The sequence below is a fragment of the Lepisma saccharinum genome, chromosome 4, assembly GCF_977018435.1.
Source record: "Lepisma saccharinum chromosome 4, izLepSacc3.1, whole genome shotgun sequence".
Taxonomy (NCBI): domain Eukaryota; kingdom Metazoa; phylum Arthropoda; class Insecta; order Zygentoma; family Lepismatidae; genus Lepisma; species Lepisma saccharinum.
Window position 1 is genome coordinate 116414731 of NC_139232.1, and position 20660 is coordinate 116435390.

At 39.9% G+C, this 20660-nt stretch overlaps 1 protein-coding gene across 4 annotated transcripts in view; it reads left to right on the forward strand.

Moving 5' to 3' along the window:
- Nucleotides 1–20660, forward strand: part of Syt7 (Synaptotagmin 7) — an 863311-nt gene that overhangs the window by 680259 nt on the left and 162392 nt on the right. For all 4 annotated transcript variants that reach the window (XM_083121280.1, XM_083121281.1, XM_083121278.1 and 1 more), the window contains one exon: nt 8411–8540. In XM_083121280.1, the coding sequence (XP_082977406.1) occupies nt 8411–8540 (130 nt within the window). The remainder of the gene's footprint in view (nt 1–8410; nt 8541–20660) is intronic.

The following is a 20660-nucleotide window of genomic DNA, read 5'->3' on the forward strand; positions in this document are numbered from 1 at the left end:
ACAACAGGTGTCAGGTGGTTCGCTTATAAAGTGAATTTGGAACCCTAGCGTGTACATTTTCAATGCATTAACTTCGAAATACTACAAAAGGGGAGAAGGACGCCATTTTTATTCGCACGGTAGAGAATATTGAATCGTGTATGGCTCTTTGGTAATAATGGTATTATTGTTTTCACTTTCTTGAATAAAGAAATTATTCTCTGCAATTTGTACGTATACCTTGCGGCAGCAAAATGGAAGCACCAACTGTCAACACATGCTTTACTACTAACATCCTTAGGAAATAAGAATTTCACTCGACATTTCTCACCGGTAAGCTCACCTTATCAGGGAAATTGAAAATAACTGATAAGGCTCCCTAAAACATCACAGCAAGCCATCAGTGAGCAACATTACTAGAGACAATTAACACTGATCCGCACATAGTCCACGCAGGCTGTGATGTTTATCTTCCTACGTCCTAGAGTATTAATATTTTCGGTAAAAGTTCAGGAACTTAAACAGTCCACAAGATAGCATTGTGATTCATATTCACTTTCATCAAAAGCTTCAACAGTTACTTATAGAACCGTAAGGCACTCGATGGCATAGTGGTAACGTCGTCGCTTTTTTAATCAAGGGGTCCCGGCTTCGATATCTGGTGGAGCTACATGGTGGTTCGGATTCCACTTTAATTTAAACTATAGGTTCAGTCGCAATTAGCCTTTCTGTGCATAAAGTGCACTTAAAAACAAATTCATGTAAACAAATAAACTTTTCAACCGTAGGGTCTGATACTGACACATGAGGAAAGACAGGCACTCTCGTGACGCGTCATTCCGCATCTATTTGTTCTCCACGGCGACAGTAACAGGTGGGAGGTGTAATGGATGACCTTCTCTGGAGACACTCAAACGTCAAACTCTCTACTTCGTTGTTCCCCCGGGCTATATTTCTTCAGGCTAACGAGGCTCTGGCGCTTGCTGTGGCTTTTTGGCTTGTATCGTCCATTTGTGTTTGTAATTGTCGCTCAACCATCCCATTTTCCCGCGGAATATCAGAGGATGCCTTCCATTGGGCAACAATGTGATACATTTAAATCATCGGAGCCGACTTACGTGGCAGAGTGGTTAGCACATCGCGCTACGACGCCAGGGGTCTTGGGTTCGAATCCTGGCCTGGGCATGGATGTTTGTTAGTGTCCATTCATAAATTGCATCATATCATTCATCCCCATCTTCGCAAAGTTGCAAAAAAATGGCACAAAAGACTAAGTAAAATAAAGCAAATCAATCAAACCTCATCTTCAAGATTATTCAAAGAGATAGTGAAAATAAACCAATACAATCAGATCAAATCCCATCATCAGCTTCCCACAGACCAGATAGCGTAACAATACATCCGTCCGTTTTCACATCTTCCTGGGCTACACTGTCACTGTAAGCACAACAGCAGAACACTGCACCGTATCAAGAAGTAGAATAGTAAAAAAAAAATATTCCTTACTTGGTTAGGAACAAATTTTAAAATGCAGAAGTGGAGGGGAAAATGTTTTTTTCGCTTTTAATTTTAACAACTCTAACTAAAAGGGCAATTTCTCCTTATGTGAAATTTTTGGTTACGCTACTTTTAACACTAGTACTCTTGGAACTACAATATAGGTCAGAGTGTAATTAGTAGAACAGCAATGTCGGTAATTACGTGAGAGCCGAAGCAGGTTAATTGGAAAAGACACATTGAGGAAAATGAGGAACGCTTCGGTTTTCAACTGAAACGATCGAATAAAGAGCATGATGTGCTGTAGTTGCGATGTACTTGTCTCACCATACTTTTCTTCTATAGTATACTTTATCCCTCTTTCCTTCTGCAATTTTATTCTCTCTCGTCTTTTTTACTTTCTGCCTCTGCTTCTCCTTCCTTCCTCTGTGTACATCTTCCTTTCTCTGATACCATCTCTGCCTCTCTGTCTGTCTGTCTCTATTCATTTCCTTCTTTTCGTTTCTCTGTTTCTCCATTCTTTCCTGTCTCTCTTTATATCTCTTCATGTTTGTCTGTCTTATATTTTTTCACAAGATATCAGCCATCACTCTCTCATTCCGTCTCGCTCTTTCTTCCTCTGCTCTATATACTATATTTCTCTATCCCTTTTTACTTTGTCTTTCTATCTCTCTCTCTCTCTCTCTCTCTCTCTCTCTTTCTCTCCCCCCTCTGTCTCTCTGTTCATCTATCTATTCGTCTCCGCCAATTAAACTTTAACTAAAAATGTACCAAAAATCTCATTACTTTTCCCCAGTAAGATACCCAAACTTGGAGATCTTTGGGGCAATGCGTACTGAGGCAGCGACGTCACTCCGAGGGGTTCATCAGGACTCGAACATAGACTCCTCGAATATACGTACTTTGGCGGTGACACGATTTTCGTTACACCAACTACAGATTATAATTTCTAACCATCGGAGCCCTTGAGTTGAAAATTAGGTCAAAGTGGAAAATCGCGAAACAGCAATGAAAGCACGATTCTGAGTTCTGGATCAATATATTCGTCTGACATAGGCAAACAATCTTCCGAATTGTTTCTCTCTCTCTCTCTCTCTCTCTCTCTCTCTCTCTCTCTCTCTTTCCATTTGGAGATGAAATTGCGGCGTCCCCCGTAAATCAAACTAATCTGCTCGAGCTGGTGAATAAAGAACCCGATTGGGTATTTGCTTAAATTTTGGCGGGGCATTCGCTGAAAAATGGGTAGGAAGACGAGAAAAGGCATGATCCGGTTCAAGTTGTGTGGCCGTTATCGATATACTGCGAATCTCAGGATCTTGAGTTCTCAGTAGGAGGAGTGAGACATCGATGTCTCGCTTATTCTGTTATCTTCGTCTTTCCGATTAACGATAATCAGTAAAGTACAAGAAGAGCGAATCTACTATCTTTTTATTTTGGGCTTTTAGCCTTTATAAGCTGGCTGACTTATTTCTGGCCACGTTTGTGTAAGGGCAGGTACATATTTGGTCAAGACCACGTGACCATATGATTAACATCAATTTCATCAAAACAACTTTTGTTATTTCATTCGTTTTTTCTCGTTTTATGCATATGAATGCTTACTTGTTTTACAACCTTATGTATTTTAAAAAAATATGTTAATTTTAAAGCTCGGGCTTTTCAAACGTGCATATGCGTACAGGAAAACAATTGGTCCTAGAGCATTGAGGTTAGGTTTGTTCTTTGGAAGTTGGGCCAGTCTTTTACAGGAAGTGGAATTATGGTATCCTTCACTGAAAATTTCATCTAGCCTTACATGCAGAACTTGCCAAGTTTCTTTCCGGTAGCTCTAATACTTTCCGTTCAGTTTTTGTCCTGTTCGAAATGTCCTTTTGCTTTGCTGCTTCAAATACCCAGCTTACTTGTTACAAGGCATCTCTGCTTTCAGGTTGTTATAATCATTCTATCCTGACATTTATGCCACCCAGTTAACAATAAAGTTGTGTGTGTTGCATAGAAGCCAGGCGTTAGACGGACGACGTAAATTTAGGAAGCGTTCAGTGTGTAAGAAGAGGCGGGGCTGAAAAGTGTTCCCCCTTACGAGGGAAGAAAACATGGCAATCCCATAACCTAGTGCGTATTGTCTCGCCTCATTGCTTTGCTATAGAATAAAAAGAGTTATGAATTTGTCATACCCATAGATTCTTTATTGCAAATGGACTGTGAGTTTGTGAAACGCTGACAATAATTTTGGACCGTGTTAAATTCTGGTTTACGGGAGGGAGATGAAATTACTTACCAAAAGAACATCTACGTAGGAATGTGTTCAGGCGATGCTTCGTAAATTACTATGAAAACACAATATCAATGCAGAAGAATAAAGAATAGGATTTTAATCAGCGAAGCATATAGAAAAAGTGCATTACGTAGAACAAGGAATGAGTAACGAACTTTCACTAACATGTTGGCAAAAAAAGAAATAGAAAAAACTTCATCTGCTATAAAATGAATGGAAAGAAAGATAAATGAAGTCTACCGAATGGATACTAAATAGCTTTCGTGGAATATTCATTCCTGACTAGCATTTTCGTTCAATCAATGCAGTCAGGCCTTGCGAATATGTAATCCGTTGCCTCTTATCTCCCTTATTCGCTTTTGCACGTTACCTCTTCTCTTGTCTTCAAACTCTTCTTTTTGCAAGCCTTTTAACTCTCCCACACGGCGGACGTATAGCAGGAAATCCATTTTCGTTTCTTCCTCATTATCTCCTACGGGGAGGAAATTGTGTCTTGATCCTGAAGATAAGTTGAGGGTGGGAGTTCAAGGAAACGTACTTCTCTTTACGTCACCACAGATTAATGTCTCATGGTGTAATTGCACTGAAAGAGGAACTTACAACACAAGAAAGAATGGTACACTGCGATCCATGAGCATCACCGTGCAAATTGCCCATCACCATGTTTGTGCACTTTATTTGACCCAATAGGAGCTTGAACAATTAAAAGAAAACACAATACAAGCTATTGACAACTTCTGCACCAGCATATGTAAAAATCCATTGCATAAAAATACACAGGATGTGAGAGAGAAATTACTGAAAATAATCATGGACAATTTGCACTGTACACATGAATGCAACTGTACCCATAATCGACTTTAATGCGAGACCCCGGGTTCGATCCTCCAAATTTCGGCGTTGATGTAGAATCGTGAGGACATTTGGACATCTACTTGTGAATTTCGAGTTACTTTTTAAGTCCACTTTATGCACAGAAAGGCTAATCTGGACTGGACCTACAGTTTAAAATGGGATTCGAACCAATATGTGCCTCCACCGTTTATCAAACCGTTTCTTCCTCATTATCTCCTACGGGGAGGAAATTGTGTCTTGATCCTGAAGATAAGTTGAGGGTGGGAGTTCAAGGAAACGTACTTCTCTTTACGTCACCACAGATTAATGTCTCATGGTGTAATTGCACTGATCAAAAGATACGCTCACCACGCGTCATCTAACAAAATGCTGCTTGGATTGATCAAAGGGTGTTGCTCCACCAAGTATATTTTATAAATGAAAAAATGGATGTACTGCTTTTACATTACATTGCAGTGTGTTGGTAGCCTTGTCGTATTTCATTAGTTTCTGATCGAAGTCAATTCTCACTAAAATGCACTGGGGTGTAAGGGGTAATCTTTTGAGAGGGCACCCAAAGTCAACCTCACGTCCACGTAGTTCACGCCGATAACTCCTTCTTGCAGGCCATCGAGGCTCTGGCGCCTGGATAATTCTCTGTGGGGTCGTGTTGTCCTGTGCTGAGTGTTCCTTTACAGTTTAAGCCTTTAACTAATGCATGGAGATTTTATTCTCAAAGACAGTGTAGCTTTTGTTGTTGATTCTAATCTACGATAGTATTAGCTTAGGAAATAATTGAGAGTTTTTAAGGAATATATTTTTTTCGTTAAGGTCCTGTCTTGGTAAAAACAGTCTTGTGCTGACGTACCCATAATTTTAAAATGAACCAGTGACTTACTTTGGGTATTTGTAAACTGCATTTATTTGACAAATTACTTTGTTCTGGAGTTCCCTTGAATTTAATAAATAAGGTGCGAGATAGTTTCAGCGTATAAACAATGGGAATATATCGATTCAAGCAAGTTTCAGACATACACATATTTCTGAATAGTCCGTCTTATAAAAAAAAATTGGTACTCTAATCAATAAGCCTCGGGTTCTTTCCACGGTGGGGACGCATTGCGTAATGGCTCGGATTCCACTTATACCTTAGGTTCAGTCCCGATTAGTCTAGCTAGCTGATAGTAAAAACTAACTTTATTTTAAGGATTCTGTTTATAATCAATCCTTCCCTTTCTAATGCTCACAATCCCCACTCACAATATATTGATGCTTACAATATATTGTAAAAGTGAGAAAACCTTTTAGATTTTCATTACGAAATTCTGTCCCCCCACCTTTTAGGAGACCTAAATGTTACATAAGGAGGAAATTGTATTTTGGGGAAATGATATCATCTGCAGGGATTAAAATTAACTAGCGGGTCTTTAATCACGTTTTCGGCACATGATTTGATATCGTGCTGTAAAAATGAATTCGTGCCTTACCCCTCCACTGTACTAATATTAAACTATTGATCCAGTTGATTGGTAAAGGGCTGCATTTTTCTTTTTACGTCATAAAGCCTGGACGGGAAAGGGGAAAAAACTGTCATTGCCAGAATAAATTTGCACGGAGGGTATGGTTATCATTATCGACTTTTCCTTTGTGCAGTCGCCGATAATCCAATTGAAAAAGTGGTTCTCATTAGGGGTATTGATTTTGGCGGAGGGAAACGCGTCAAACGATGGAAGAAATGATCCGAGAAACAAATTACTGGTCAGCGCTAACATGTTCAATTCAGCTTTAACTATCCTCCCATCCCCCCCCCCTCGCCCGTCCTCTCTCTCTCCGTTCTAATTCTACAAGAAGAGACCTGAGTGGCGTTATATTTAGAGCGACCGTGCAACACACAGAGAGAGAGGTTACTTTTAATGACGCGATTTCTTTTATTATTATTTTGTCGTGAAAGGAATCGTCTATTTCCGAGAACAAAATTTGTCGCACAGTTCTGCAAAATAAGACTACCTGGGTTGAGACGCTATTTCAGGCTCCTATTTGCGAGACAGTGTTCATTTTGCCGTCTTGTTGCCTTATTCGTCTTAACCCTTGAGTCTCGACATTTCATCTATTTCACCTAATCACCATTCATCCCCATAGTCGCAATTAAGAGAAGTAAACATAGAATTTAAATAAATTAAAGAAGAATACATCTTGAATCTTTAGTTGTGATGCATGATCAGTGACCCTTGTATATTCTTATAGAAAATATTTGTAAGTAAATGAAAGTAGCACCAATTTTGTGAACATGTAAATAGAAAATAATGTACAAGTTTTCAATATCCTTTGTTGTATATTTCTGTAATTAATGTATGTATGTTAAATGCTTGCTGTTCTATTTGGATTTGGTTAAATGTGCGATTGCCCTTTTTGTATGCATATTTGAATAGCTATTAAATACCCCTGCTCTGTTTAATCTTGGAATATAAAATAAAATATAAATGTTTGAAACATTCTCACTGTACATATGATTGGCTTGTTTTATTTCACTTCGCTTATTGCCACTTTCGGCTATTCACGAATATGAGGATGGGTGGTGATAGGATGAGACTGTTGAAAGGACAATCACACTTACATTGACAGGATGCAACACGAATTCCATACAAGATTTTTCTGGCTGAGAGTCTAGACGGTAGAGCCTCGTCAGTCTGCAAGAATGTAGTCCAAGGTACACTATGTGGAAGTGAGGGTGACGTTCGGTTGTCTTCCGAAAGGATCTTCCCTTACACCCAAATCGTACATATAATATTTAACTTGGTTGCGATTAGGTCTAAATAGGCAGAATAAGTCACGTAAAATAAGAAAAATATATCAATATGTTATTTTAATAAAACTTACTGTCTTAATGTTAATTATCCCTTGTTATGTATTTGAATAGAAATAATTTATAAATGTTCAACAGTTGGAACATCAATAGAGAATATTATATACGAGTACACATGAGCGTTTGTCAGTAATATATTCCGTTTGTTTAAGTTGCTCTTATGCTTTGAGTTTTTATATTTCAGATTTATGTTTTCTTTCTTTATAAGATACAAGCTTATACATATATACAAGCATACATGTTGCAGTCATTTCAAACAATGGAAAAGTACTGATTTCTTAAACAATTTAATGTGATATAAGTTGGCAAACCTCATTGTAATATTACGTAAATTGAAGGCGAAATCTTGAATTTGTAAAAGTAACTTTTGATGTGTGTGATTATGAATCTAGTTTCCTTTAATAAGAAAGTGCTTTTCCACGCTGCCGCAGGCGCCACCGGCTTACAGTGCAAACAAGCTGTGGTTAAAAGAGCGTTTTCCAGGAAAATTGCCCGTATTTTGTTTCGTTTGGTGCTCATAATGCGAAGCCTTACGCTTCGTATACGATATAGAATTTCACTTGGCGGGAGCTGGAGGCACGGCGCGCAGGCAATTTCTGCATTTTGCAGTGCATTAACTGAGAAGAATAAAGAATCATGAGGTAGTAAACGATATTACATGAAAAATGTACACTTCTGTATGCACGTCACATATATTCCGCGCCAAGAAGCAGTATATATTTGGAGCGATTTGTCAGGTTGATTATAATGTGTTTCTCTCATTTAAAAAATCTCGTATATACGTGTGTTGTGTTTGGTTTATCTCGCTTGGTTTATCTCAAACTGCAATTCAAATTGTTTCCAGTTTCATATTGTGTTAATTTTGCGTGGGCGGTTTTAGTCAGATATTGGTATCTTTATTCGTAATTGTGTGAATGTGTTGTTGGAATTTGTGTTTGATTTCTGTACTTTTTCTCTTACAGAACTGCTGGGACTCCGAGCAAGACTCCCACAGGTTCCGGATCCGGAGCGGGAGCCCTCGTTCCGGAATCCAAGTGCTCCTCTTCGCCTCAAAACAAAGCCCTACAGAGCGTCAAGAGTGAGCACCCATCTGTAAGTATCCCACTTTGTGGTTTCTCACTGTTTACTATCGGTCATAGCTGTTTGTGTGTTTTAGTCTGTGTTTTGTGCTGAGTGTTCCTCTACAGATATTATAGCAGCATGGGAAAATTCAAGGCCTTCAGTTCTAACTTGTAATAGCGAATTTGGTGGTAACATGGAATGAGATTTACTGTTGAAATGCTATTTCGAATGAAATGTGTGCATCGTCAGTCAAGGGAAAATTTACGCCGGTAGAGACTTGTTGAAAATCACGTCAGAAACTCTTAGAATCCCTATCCTGAAAAAAATCTTCCATTTTGTGTTGTCTCTTAATGTTTATAGTTATCTTGCGTGTCAGCCAAAAAGGAATGTAGTATTATTTTTGGTGAATTTTAATGATTCCTTGAAACATTTTTTCATGACTGCACAACGTGCACATGTTATGGAGAGATTGGAATTTTAATTATAATTATCTACGCTAGTGATTGCTTAAGGGGACGATGACCCCCTTTGCCCCAGGAGGTGTCTTGATGGATTAATCTAGCACTTACGATTGTTAGTGTAGGAACGAAACAGACTTCGTAAATACTATACAAAATGTAAGAATAGTTTAAATGTCATCATTCTTCTTCTTCGCTGTTATAATACAAAATAATCCGAATCTCACATCTCTTGTGACAGCTGTACAGGGAATACATGTATGTCTCCCGAGCATCCAGCTATCCTCCCTTATCGTCTTTCTACAGTACAGAGGGGAAATTTTGGCTCCTACTAGAAAATTCCTTAGCCACTGATGGGCTTTGTTTTTCTGCGCGTTTTTATTTCCACTGTTTTATTTTATTTCAATTTACGGAGTAGACTGAGGGATGGAAGTTGACTGCTACGTGGTTAAGTCGAGGACAAGGATCTGAACGTTCTTAACTCCTGCTTTAAAATAAGCAATAATAATGCTAATACACAAAAGCAAGAGATGTGGAACTTGTGGTAAAGGGGCGGAAGGGATTAGGCGAGAGGGGAAGTGGCTGGAAGAAAGGTTCCCAACCACAAGGCCACACGTGTCTATTCCTTGTGTTTCAGGAGAAGAAAGACATTAAAAACTCCATGATGCATCCTCTGCCTGCCGAACGCTTTTTCATTTAGAGACGTGTGGTCAGCGCATGAAGTTCCATCGCAGAACTGCAGCCACAACTTCACCCCTTCAAACAAGCTATGGAGACTAATAACTAACGAAAAGTTGGTGTTTTATTTCGCCCCATGTTCATCTCGGCAGCTTACAACGAAATAACAGCTCTTCGTTCGGTGAGAAGCTCTGTTCAATTGTTCGTTCTGTCGATCCTGCGCTGAGATACTGCTTGTATTCCGAGAAGATCCTCGCGGATTTAAGATCCGAAGAACAAATCCCAGGCTTTTCGGTTGAGCTCGGAATCTGAACTTATTGGCGAATAGCCACGGAGATAGGCGTGAGGACTTTCTACGTTTTATTAATGTACACCCACTGTGAAAAGCCCTGGTGAGTTTTTATGTATTGAAAAGAGAGGAAGATAACACCTAGTATCATAGGCACAACGTTATGTAGGTAATCTTCCATCAAGGCATCCTTTGGCAATCAGTGACGGTGCCAGAAGGGGATAGGGGAGAAACTCATCCCCGTTTGACAAGTCCACCCCTCGAGCAAACAAGAAAAACTAGATAACGATTATTCCATGTCAATCAACCAATAAAACAAAATTCAACCGTTAGGATTCAGATTTTTAAGATGTTTTCTTTCTTCGTATCAGGAGGACAAGACTTCACAATTTAAGATATTTTGGGCTCATAGTTTGAGTTATTGACTTTCAAAAAAGCAAAAATTCCAACATTTGACGACATTTTGAATTTTTTAAACAGCTGTAGATCAAAAACTATTTGACCTAAAGAGCTCAAATTGATGTCGTTCTCTTCTGCTTTTAATTACATTTAATTTGAAATGCAACATGACACTGTTACTTGAATTTTGTAATTTTAAAAAGCTTGAAAAAGTTTTCTTAAAAATCTAAAAAACACTACCTATATATTTTAAAAAAAATATATATGTTTCGAAGACATCAATTAACTATTTGTGTGCAAAATTTCATAATGGACGGTAATGAATTCCTATGAAAATTATTATTTTTGTGTTGTAATGTGTGTGTGAAATTTGCTAAATGTGTTGACTTCCATGTTAAAACCGTAACTAATAAGCTGACTGATTGATGTTGAAGCCTTCGTAATAGTCTGTTTTATAATTTTTGGACGCCAAAGGTCCTGGGTTCGAATCCCGGCCTGGGCATGGATGTTTGTGAGTGCCTATTCATCAATTTCATCACTCATCCCCATCTCCGAAAATTAGCCAAAGGTGGCTCAAAAAGCGAAGTATAATGAAGCAAATCAATCAATCAATCATGTTAAACTGATTGTTACTTCCCGAGGCGAATTTTTCGCCCCCTCCTCTGCCCCTCAACTTTTTTTTGTTGGTGTTGTCACTGTTGACATCCCATTGGACTTTTCTGCAATAATAGGATTGTGAACAACGGAGGATAGGAAACGCAACATTTTGTTCCGCCATGTATAATTTTATTCCATCTGCATAGACGTATCTGACAAATATTCTACAGTAGTATGGGAATCCGGTAATTATACACTTCTTGGTTGTGGACATTCGGGTCCCGCATTCATTAATGTTCGCACCTCAACCTTAGGATAGAGGGCATTAATGCAAGCGACAGGGGTGCGAGACTATTTAATACTCGTGTTAAAGTTCACAGATTGGAATGTTCCTCCATAGGCATTGCAGAACCTCAAGGTTTCTTCCTTTGCTTTACGAATGAATGTGGATGTAGACTCAAAACAGTGTACAGGGGTGCCGGATTCGAATCCTGGCTTGGAAATGGATGTGGAAATTTTGTGAGTGCCTCTTCATCAATTTCATCATATCATCACTCATCCTCATCATCGATATCAGCCAACAGTGGCAGAAAGCGAAGAAAAGGAACGAAATCAACAAGAAAAACAATGAAAACAATGTAGTCTAGATGTGAGTGGTGTGGTAATCATTATGCTCCTTCGTCCTTCACTTTCTTGTAATCCTTGCAAAGAAATTATTCCCATTACCTCTTCTCTTGCCTCTTCCTTATTTACATTAGCATCATTGGAAGACAAAAGGCCAGACACTCTTTTAAAACTTAGCACAAGTAAGTTAGACGCGTGAACAAGTAGCACGACCAAAGGAAGTATAATATCGTTCCAATGAACTCGGACTGGTTCTTTTTGGGAAAGGTTTAATTACATTTAGAAATACAAGGCGGGCGAGGACGATAAAGAACTCGTGGAATCTGACACAAGCTAAGAAACACTTGACATCAGATCTCCATGTTTTATCTCTGTAGCAAGAGATGAAAGTAGAGACAAGAACAATACCACAACTCGGCAACTCCTAAGAAAAACATCAGTTTGAACAAGCGAGAGACGGATCTTATTACTTTCAAAGCCATTCTTGTCGAATACAAACTTCAGGATAAATAATCTAAACATTTATTGATAGCATATATTAGGGTTCTTATGACCTCGGACGTTTTCTTTTGATTTGAAGGCTCGCTGAGCAGACGCTGGCAAGCAAAAGTCTGTACAAAGTTATTTCCTCGCAGTTTCTGAATTTTCTCTCAACTTGAAAAGGATGCGTTGTTTAATAGTTTGACGGAAAGAAAACCTGGACGTACAAAGGGCTCCACCCCCTCCCCCACCCCTCACTCTCTCGTCGGTCTAATTAACGATTCACCTCTGGCATTCGAAAGCTTCAATTTCACATTCGGAACTTATGTAATTATGAGTCGTAATTAATGACATTTTGAAATAACATTAATTTTTCCCTCGATATTTCGTTCAGACTGTAAGAGTATGTAATTCAGAAGTCAACAGTAGAATATTTTGCCGTATTGGTTGAAGGTCGTTTTGGATAATTTTGTTCTCTTGTCTTACCATTTCCTTCATACAAATGAATGCATGTGGAATTGATATTTTGACTTGCTGTTTAGTCGAACTCATAGAAATACAAAACGTGTGGGGCCCTATCCCCACACCCCCTATACGCCTTCATGGCGTGTGGCACTAATTTTTTTACTTTTTTACGTATAAATACAGGGTGTCTACCACTAAGAAATTCATGAAAGTCAAGAAAAGTAAAGAAATTAAGTAGGTAAACAAGTCAATAAGAAGTCAAGAAATTATACTTGTTGTCAAAATCCTTTTTGCTATCACAATGGCTGATTGATTTAGTTTATTTTACTTTACTTTTCTGCCTCTTTTGGTAATCGCAAATATGAAGATGAATTGTGGTAAGATAAGATGGATGAAGAAACAATCACAAATATATAGGAACGACCAACACACGCCGCACATAAGATTATATTGGGTGAGAGTCCAGGCGCCAAAACCACGCTAGTCTGTCAAACCTAAATGGAGTCCAGGATGCATCAAGTCTAATTCTCTTTTTAAATACAGCTTCAGTTTCCATCTTAACTGGCCTTATGGTAGTTTTTTGTTTTCTTAATTGCTAATTTCCAACATTACCTAAGCAGAAGTCGAATAAATAAAGGTTAAGAAAAACGAAGAAAGTTCAAGAAAAACTCAAGAATTTTGAATGTTTTATTTTGGTAGCCACCCTGAAATATAAGGCATGTACAGCGTGCTCATAAACATGGAGTGTTACGGAATTGCCTTGATTCTCAGAGGAAAACACAATCATACAAGCACACGCTGGTTCTTTAGGATATCTATTTACTACCTGTAAGGAACTGCAATGTAGAATAACTGAAAAGCAATACTGTAGATCACATCAGACGACGATTGTCCTTGTTAATGTCCAGCTGCACGTCACCGCAAATCGCGCCATGTTGCTTCTCGCTACCTCAGTTCTCTCTGCTTGGCGCCTACGCAAACAGCTGATTCTTACGACAACAAATGCCATCTCTTGTTAACAAAAAATAATTAAACTTACATATCGAAACCAAATAATGAAAACAAGAATAAATGAAACACTTTCCTATACATGGAGTGAAGGAATATGTCTTTGGACGTGAAGAAACCTTGTCCAAATTAAATGTGGGGAAGTTTCTCTTGAATTTTGACTACTTTAACATTGGGACGATAAGGTTGCAATTTGACAGGGCAAGAAGCCTGGCATGGTATGCGATTCCAAGAGCTCGTTACACCAACAACAGAAATATTTGGTTCAATAGAACGAACTATTCCGGATGTGGCCAGCTTCTCATCACTATTGGCGTGGTCGAGAATTTGTGGAATCCAACATGATGACATTATGTGTCTTTATGGTACGTTGCAACACATAGAGAATAACTTTACTAGTATCCTAAATTAATGAAGAGTGAATGATGTTCAAGACAATCAGTATAAATCGTACACGTCAATCAGTGGGGTGAGGTCTGAGATATAAATATTTGCATATCGAACGCGAAATCGTCATTCTAACTACAACTAAGTCTGCAGCGCCAAATGATCGTTCCAGTGTTTCTGGTTTGAATTTTTGTTGCAAGTCCACATTATGCACGGATAGGGTAATCGTGTCTGGACCTACAGTTTTTAAAGTGGGATCCGAACCACTATGTGCCTTCATCGGGTATCGAACCTGGACTCCTTGATTACAAGGCGACGACGTTACCACTACGCAATCGAGAAGGCCCTGAAAGGTCTCATGGAATCTGTGGAGAGCTTCTTGTCCAGGAAGTAGTGGCACCGAGGATGCAAAGTAGCTCCGCTTCAGGCCCATCGAAGGGATAAGGAGCTTCTCCTTTGTGATGCCACCGCCACCTGGTTGCAGATTGTCACATCTTCCCTGAACCTCTTGTCGCCTTCCGTTCGATTCCTCCTCTTCTTCTCGGAAGGAAATATAGATCAGTCGCTGCGAGAACCCTGTCCATGCACGAGGCGGTAAACGTTGGAAGCTAAATGCGTTTCGACCCGTTTCTCTACGTTACTCACCAGATCCCGGACGGCTTTTGTTCGCTGAGAGGGTCCTCGGCTGTAGCGACCCTGAGTGCAGATTTTACGCATCCGAGAGGAGCTTTTACATCACCTGAAACGACATAAATTGAGTGTCGATTCAGACGACAATAATTGTGATAATTTACAATTATAGAGATCAATTGTGGAGATTATATGAGCGTGCAAATTAGATTGACACCTAGTAATGAATAATTTCTACCACACCACATTGTAATTGTTTACGGATGCAGTTTTCCCGATACGTAGTTGAGATTCATATGTACATTGTGAATAATTATCTTCATGCAAGAGCACACACTATTTTCAAGCTCATCGTAACCAGATGATAATTTCGGTTTGTCATCGTGACAGAGTGAAGCTGCAGCGACGTAGTGAACGTAAGTGTGAAGCTCTGCCCTTTTGCTACTGCTCTTGTTATATTGAAGTATCAGTAAATCATGCGAGGGTGAATCAAATATAAACGGGAATTTCTTTCGCACGGCCTGAAAAGGTGTGGTACAGCCCTGTGGCCTTGAGGTGGTGATGGTGGGGGTGTGTAGACTCTGTTCCCTCCCTGCGTTCCTTCCCAACTCTCCACATCAGTCAGTAGCACGATGAGTGAGGAAGAGATACACCCGTCCGTTGCGCAACGCATCATCATCAAATTTCTTACAAAAGAAAGGGTAAAACCGGCTGAAATTTTGATCAGATTTCGAGCTCAGTTTGGGGAATCCACCCTTTCAAAAACCCGTACTTGTAAATAGCACAACATTTTTTGGGTGGACTAGAAACTGTGAAAAAGGAAAGACAACGGCGGCCAATGACAAGCGTCACTCAGGAAACCCGTTCAGGCTGTTCAGGACCTTATTGAAGGTGTCCGTCGCTTGACAGTCAGTGAAATTTCTTCTGCAGTGGGCATATGGTAGTGCTCATGCGATCATTCAGGACAACTTGGGCTACCGAATAATCTCTTCGCGATGGGTTCCACACCTCCTCACTGAGGAGCAGAAACATATTCGACTGAAAATCTCCAGAAGGTTCCTGGTTCGTTATGAGAGAGAATGGGATGGGTCCAGACTTATCCTCGTGTTACTACCATTTGTTTGCGCCACTGAAAGAAGCACTGCGAGGTAAACGTTTTGAGGATGATGCAGGAGTGGAGGAGTTTGTGTGCAACTGTCTTCGCACACTTCCGTCAACTTTCTTGGAAAATGGGATTGCTAAACTCCCTATCCGCTAGCAAAAGTGCATTTCAGTTGCAGGGAACTATGTAGAAAAGTAATCCATTTGTTTTGTATTTGTATTTTGTTTCAATAAATTATGAAAAATAAATTCCCGTTTATATTCGATTCGCCCTCGTAATTATAAAGACAGTAGCTATTTAGGTTCCGGATTTGGATCCCGTTCTTGACATGTGTGTTCCATTGTGAATGTCCTTCCATCAGTCTCGTGCAGTCATCACTCCTCATTGCCGCGATTAAGCTAAAGATACAGAAAAGCAAACTGAAGCACGAAAATACACAAAAATACCTTCGTCTTGTATTATTTCTTTTTTTTGTATTCAAGCGTGTCTCCACGTTTTTAGAATTCATCAAACCTTTCATGTGAACAGGGCGTGAACAAAGATTGTCAAAAAACTTTCTATCTAGAGAATGAGTGTCCTTTATAATGCGAGAATCGTAAGAAAAATATTGATTTATTCTGTATGTTTTGCATGCAATAAAAACGCTGTAATGAAAACAATCTCAAATAAGGCTGATTGAAGCATGTTTGTTAACCTGTATCTCTGTTTCATTATGTAACATGAACTCTCTAATTGGGTTCCATAACGTAAATAAATGAATAAGATAATAATAACTCGTGTCTCGACAGCCAGTCTCCCTCCCACAATCCTACCTAGAGGTGTGGATGACGTAATAGGGTGACGTGGGGTCAGTACGTCGAACCCTTAGCCGTTGTAAGAGATTTGCGAGACAGATTACGCTGCTCACTCGTAGCTCCCCAATTTCCTCACGATGATGGGTTGCCACTGGTCCTATACGCAGGCCGAGAACCCAGAGACTGAACCCATGCTGTCCTGCAGTCGGAGTCCAAAGCAGAGGAGGACAAATGAATAAGATGCGTTAAATAAAAGTAAATGTCCACAATTTGTGCGAATCCACTTCGTTGCTCTTTGATCCTATTTCCTTCGCCCTTTTCAAATAGTCGTATTTTTTTCAGAAATTTGCAACAATATTTCTGGCTGCGAGTGACGAATGGACCACAAATTGAACTGGCGTTAAAGATAACAGACCACAACGCCGTTCGGTGGGTCGGCAAACAAGTTTCTGTCGTTGGCGAGTATTAACGTTCGGTTTTTCCCTGACGTAATATCCGGGTGTTAACCGACTCCCCTGCCTTACCGCGATAGCAAAAATCTACAAGGGAGGTTTTAACATGTGTCGCTAGGATTTATTCTCTCTGTGCTTGATCACCCAGCGCCACCGCAACCTGGTTTCGCTTAATGTCATGCGGAGAAGAGGTGTTGCGGGGTTCTCTGTCAAACCGAGAAAATTACGGCCCTTTCTGAATGTTCCGATTCAGTTCATCATTTCTACGATGCGCGTATATAACCGTTAGGTTGCCGCTGCTGGTTTGGTGGTGACGGGAATTTCTTGATAGGACAATTCAAGGTTTTCCTGGGCATCCAGGATGGTGTAATGGTAGCGTCGTTGCCTTGTAATCAAGGGGTTCCAGATTCGACATCCTGTAGAGGAACATGGAGGTTCGGATCCCAATTTATAATGAAGGTCCAGTCCTGATTAGCCTATCTGTGCATGAAGTGGACTTAAAACAACTTCACCCAACCCAAGTTCGGCCTGTCTTTATTTTGATTTATTCTTCTTTTTGTTAAAGCAGTGATAATTCCTTTCTGCAACTTCCCCAGTGGCGTAGTGAAACGTAGTCGCCTTGTAATCAACGGGTCCTGGGTTCGATACTCGGTGAAGGCACATGGTGGTTCGGATTCCACTTAGAACTCTAGGGCCAGTCCCCATTAGGCTAACTACACTTAAAAAGTACTTAAAAACTACAACAGACGATAATTCTGTGGAGCGAAAGAGCAGCTGGATACTGTTACACTTACATAGCTGAAGAATTCAGTGTTACAACTTCAGGTACGCAACTGAAACAAACACCGTTTTACGGCTGTTACATTCGTGTATCATGTCATCGCCCTTTGTAATTGGATAACTTTTTCTCAGTTCAAGGTAGTAAAATAAACAAACAATGGCTTTGTTACAGATACATTTTCAAACATCAGCTGTGTTACGGCTACGTTCGTTCAAACAACAGCTGTGTTACGGTTACTTATGATCAAACCATTTATGTATTACAGATACATTCGTTCAAACAGAAGCTATGTTACAGGTACATTCGTTCAAACAGCGTCTGAGTAAGATACATCGGTTCAAACAGTAGCTGTGTTACAGTTACACATACTGAAAGCGCAGCCGTTACTGCCAAGGACTAGCTCACGAGACGTAGTCTTCGCCTGATGAACAAGGCCCCTCGTTTCTGCCATTGCCATTAGCGTGTCAGCAGTGTTTGATCTTCCGTAGGAGATAACAGGGGACGCGCGAAATTGCGATTTTCCATCCCCGGGTGACAGCCACGTTTTTAATTGCACGGGTAGCGAAAAAGATTGCCTCGTTAGTTTGTACACAACGATTTTCCCACTTTGTTCATAACTGATAATGGATGAAGGCCGCTTTTTCCTCTCCACCAAGGACAACGGGTTCACCATGCTGTCGCGGGAATTCTCCAAGGGAGAGCAACATCTGCTCACAATATTTTGCGTTAAGGGGATGTTTGCCCATTTCAGAATTTATGTGACACTGGTTTCATTTACAGAGTCGGCCACCACGACGCAGTGGTTAACAACACGCTGTTTGGTGTTCGAGGTGTCAAGTTCGAATTATGGATAACGTGTAATTGTCCCTGTGTGCGATACTTTTTTCATTTACCTCTAATTTGTGATTTGCATTTATTGTTACGATTAACCTGAAAGAATTTAAAAGCGACGTAAAAGTATACAAAATGTGAACACTAATGAAATGTGTTTTTTTCAAAAATTGTTGACATTATTATAAAACTAATATTACTTTCTATGTATAACATTAATTATTATGAACTTTTAGTTTCAATTAGCCTTTTTGTGTGTTTTAATCTATCTTGTACGAACAAGGATCTTCACAGCCTTGTACTTGCATTTCGCTACAGGACGTTGCAGAAAATTTTTGTTTTAATTCCAATTTATGCACACGCAGGCTGACCGGGACTGAAGCTGCAGTTTAAAGTTGGATTCCAACCACTATGTGCCTCCACTGGGTCTCGAACTCAGGATCCCTTGATCACAAGACGACGACGTAAAAGTTTTTGTCGTGAAGGGGGAAGGTAGCGGTAAGTGCTGGCGCACACACCAATTGTTTTATAAACAAAAAAAAAATATTAACTTGAAAGCCAGTTAGATTAAAGGCAGGACAATGAAGCTAGTATAGCTATGCATGTAACAAGTAAACAAGGAATATTTCTGAAACAGGGCCTTCGAAAAATGTAGGATTTATTCGTAAAAAAAATCAGGTTTAGGGTTGATATACACAGAATTATAGCTAATATGATTCTTGTCTGCTCTAAAATCTTGGTTTTTGACGAATTGACTGCTCAATGGCCTTGTACACCTAGCTATGCTACAAACATGAAAATTATGTTGTTTATGGAGAAGGGTAGGGTACAATTATCCCCTGGCGATTCTGAAAAAAAAAAAAAACTCTGTAGTTAATTCACCCTCCTCTACATTGAAGTAGTAGGATAACTGTGGAGATTACGATAGACAAGATCTCCAACGCTCACTTTGCGGAGAGAGGATGAAAACTTTCCCCTATTCGGAAGGATACAAGGGTGTTGTGGGAATCCCAAGGCCCCGCGCGGTTCCCTGGACTTGTTGCGTCGGAGAGACTGGAAAAGTTTTTCTTTTTTGGCGAAAAATATTGTCTCGCTGACCTGGAGCAAATCCCTAGAGATCCCGCTCTGTTTATTTTTCCCCCGCCGTTAACGTCCGCGGGGCCTAATCCCCCCATTGCCCCTCCGGGAGCGCCTTGGCCTTCAGGCTACTGATTAACTCGAAGAGGGGATTCGCCGAAAGAGCTGTTCTACAAGGTCGTGAGCTGCTCGTTGGCTGAAAATTAACGCGGAAAAGCTTGGGGAATGATTTGGTATCTACAGCCCTTGGCAATACGTGACGCCTTACACTACTTTATAGTTTTAAGAGTGACCGTGTATTTACTGGGTGATGTTTGAACGGATAACAGTGCTATGATATAGCTGTGCGGATCTCTCCGATGTCGTAGTGGTAACGTCGTCGCCTTGTTATCAAGGGGCCCCGAGTTCGATACCCGGTTAAAGCACATACTGGTTCGAATCACACTTTAATCCAGTCTCGATTAGCCATGCTCAGCATAAACTCGACTTAGAAACACACAAACTCGGTATATCTGTGCAAGTTTTTTAACACTTTTTACCGTTACATAATTCTATTTCGATATTTGTTGTTTTGTCACTTTTACACCTATCTAGGTTAATCGCGACGATGAAATTGAACGTTGAGAAGCTTAAATAGATGACTGTAAGAACCGTACCCAGGTTTCGAACCTTAGAAGTACATTTACGCAGCGCTTTTCTTTAGCAACTCCGTTCCAGAAGCTCACAGATTACAAAATAACAAGGCTAAAAGACAAATATGATATTGGCAAGTGGAATGATAGGACAATCGTGGCGAGGATATCAGAGAGACGAATATCCTTGTAATCAAGAATGCGTAGGTTCGATCCGCACTTGGGCAAACATTAGCTTATCTCGATTAGCTTATCTGTGCTTTAACAATGATTCTGGCATTTTTTTACAGTTGGACGACCGGGATACATAATGTTTTGGCTTACAGCCAAAATTGTTGATATGAAGCCAATGGGGTATGGGAAGTCTGGAGATTTTAGTTTGCAAATCTGAACAAGGAATTAATTAGTATGAGTCAAGGGCAAAAGTAAAATTTGCCCCCACTTATGATCAATTTTCAGAAATATT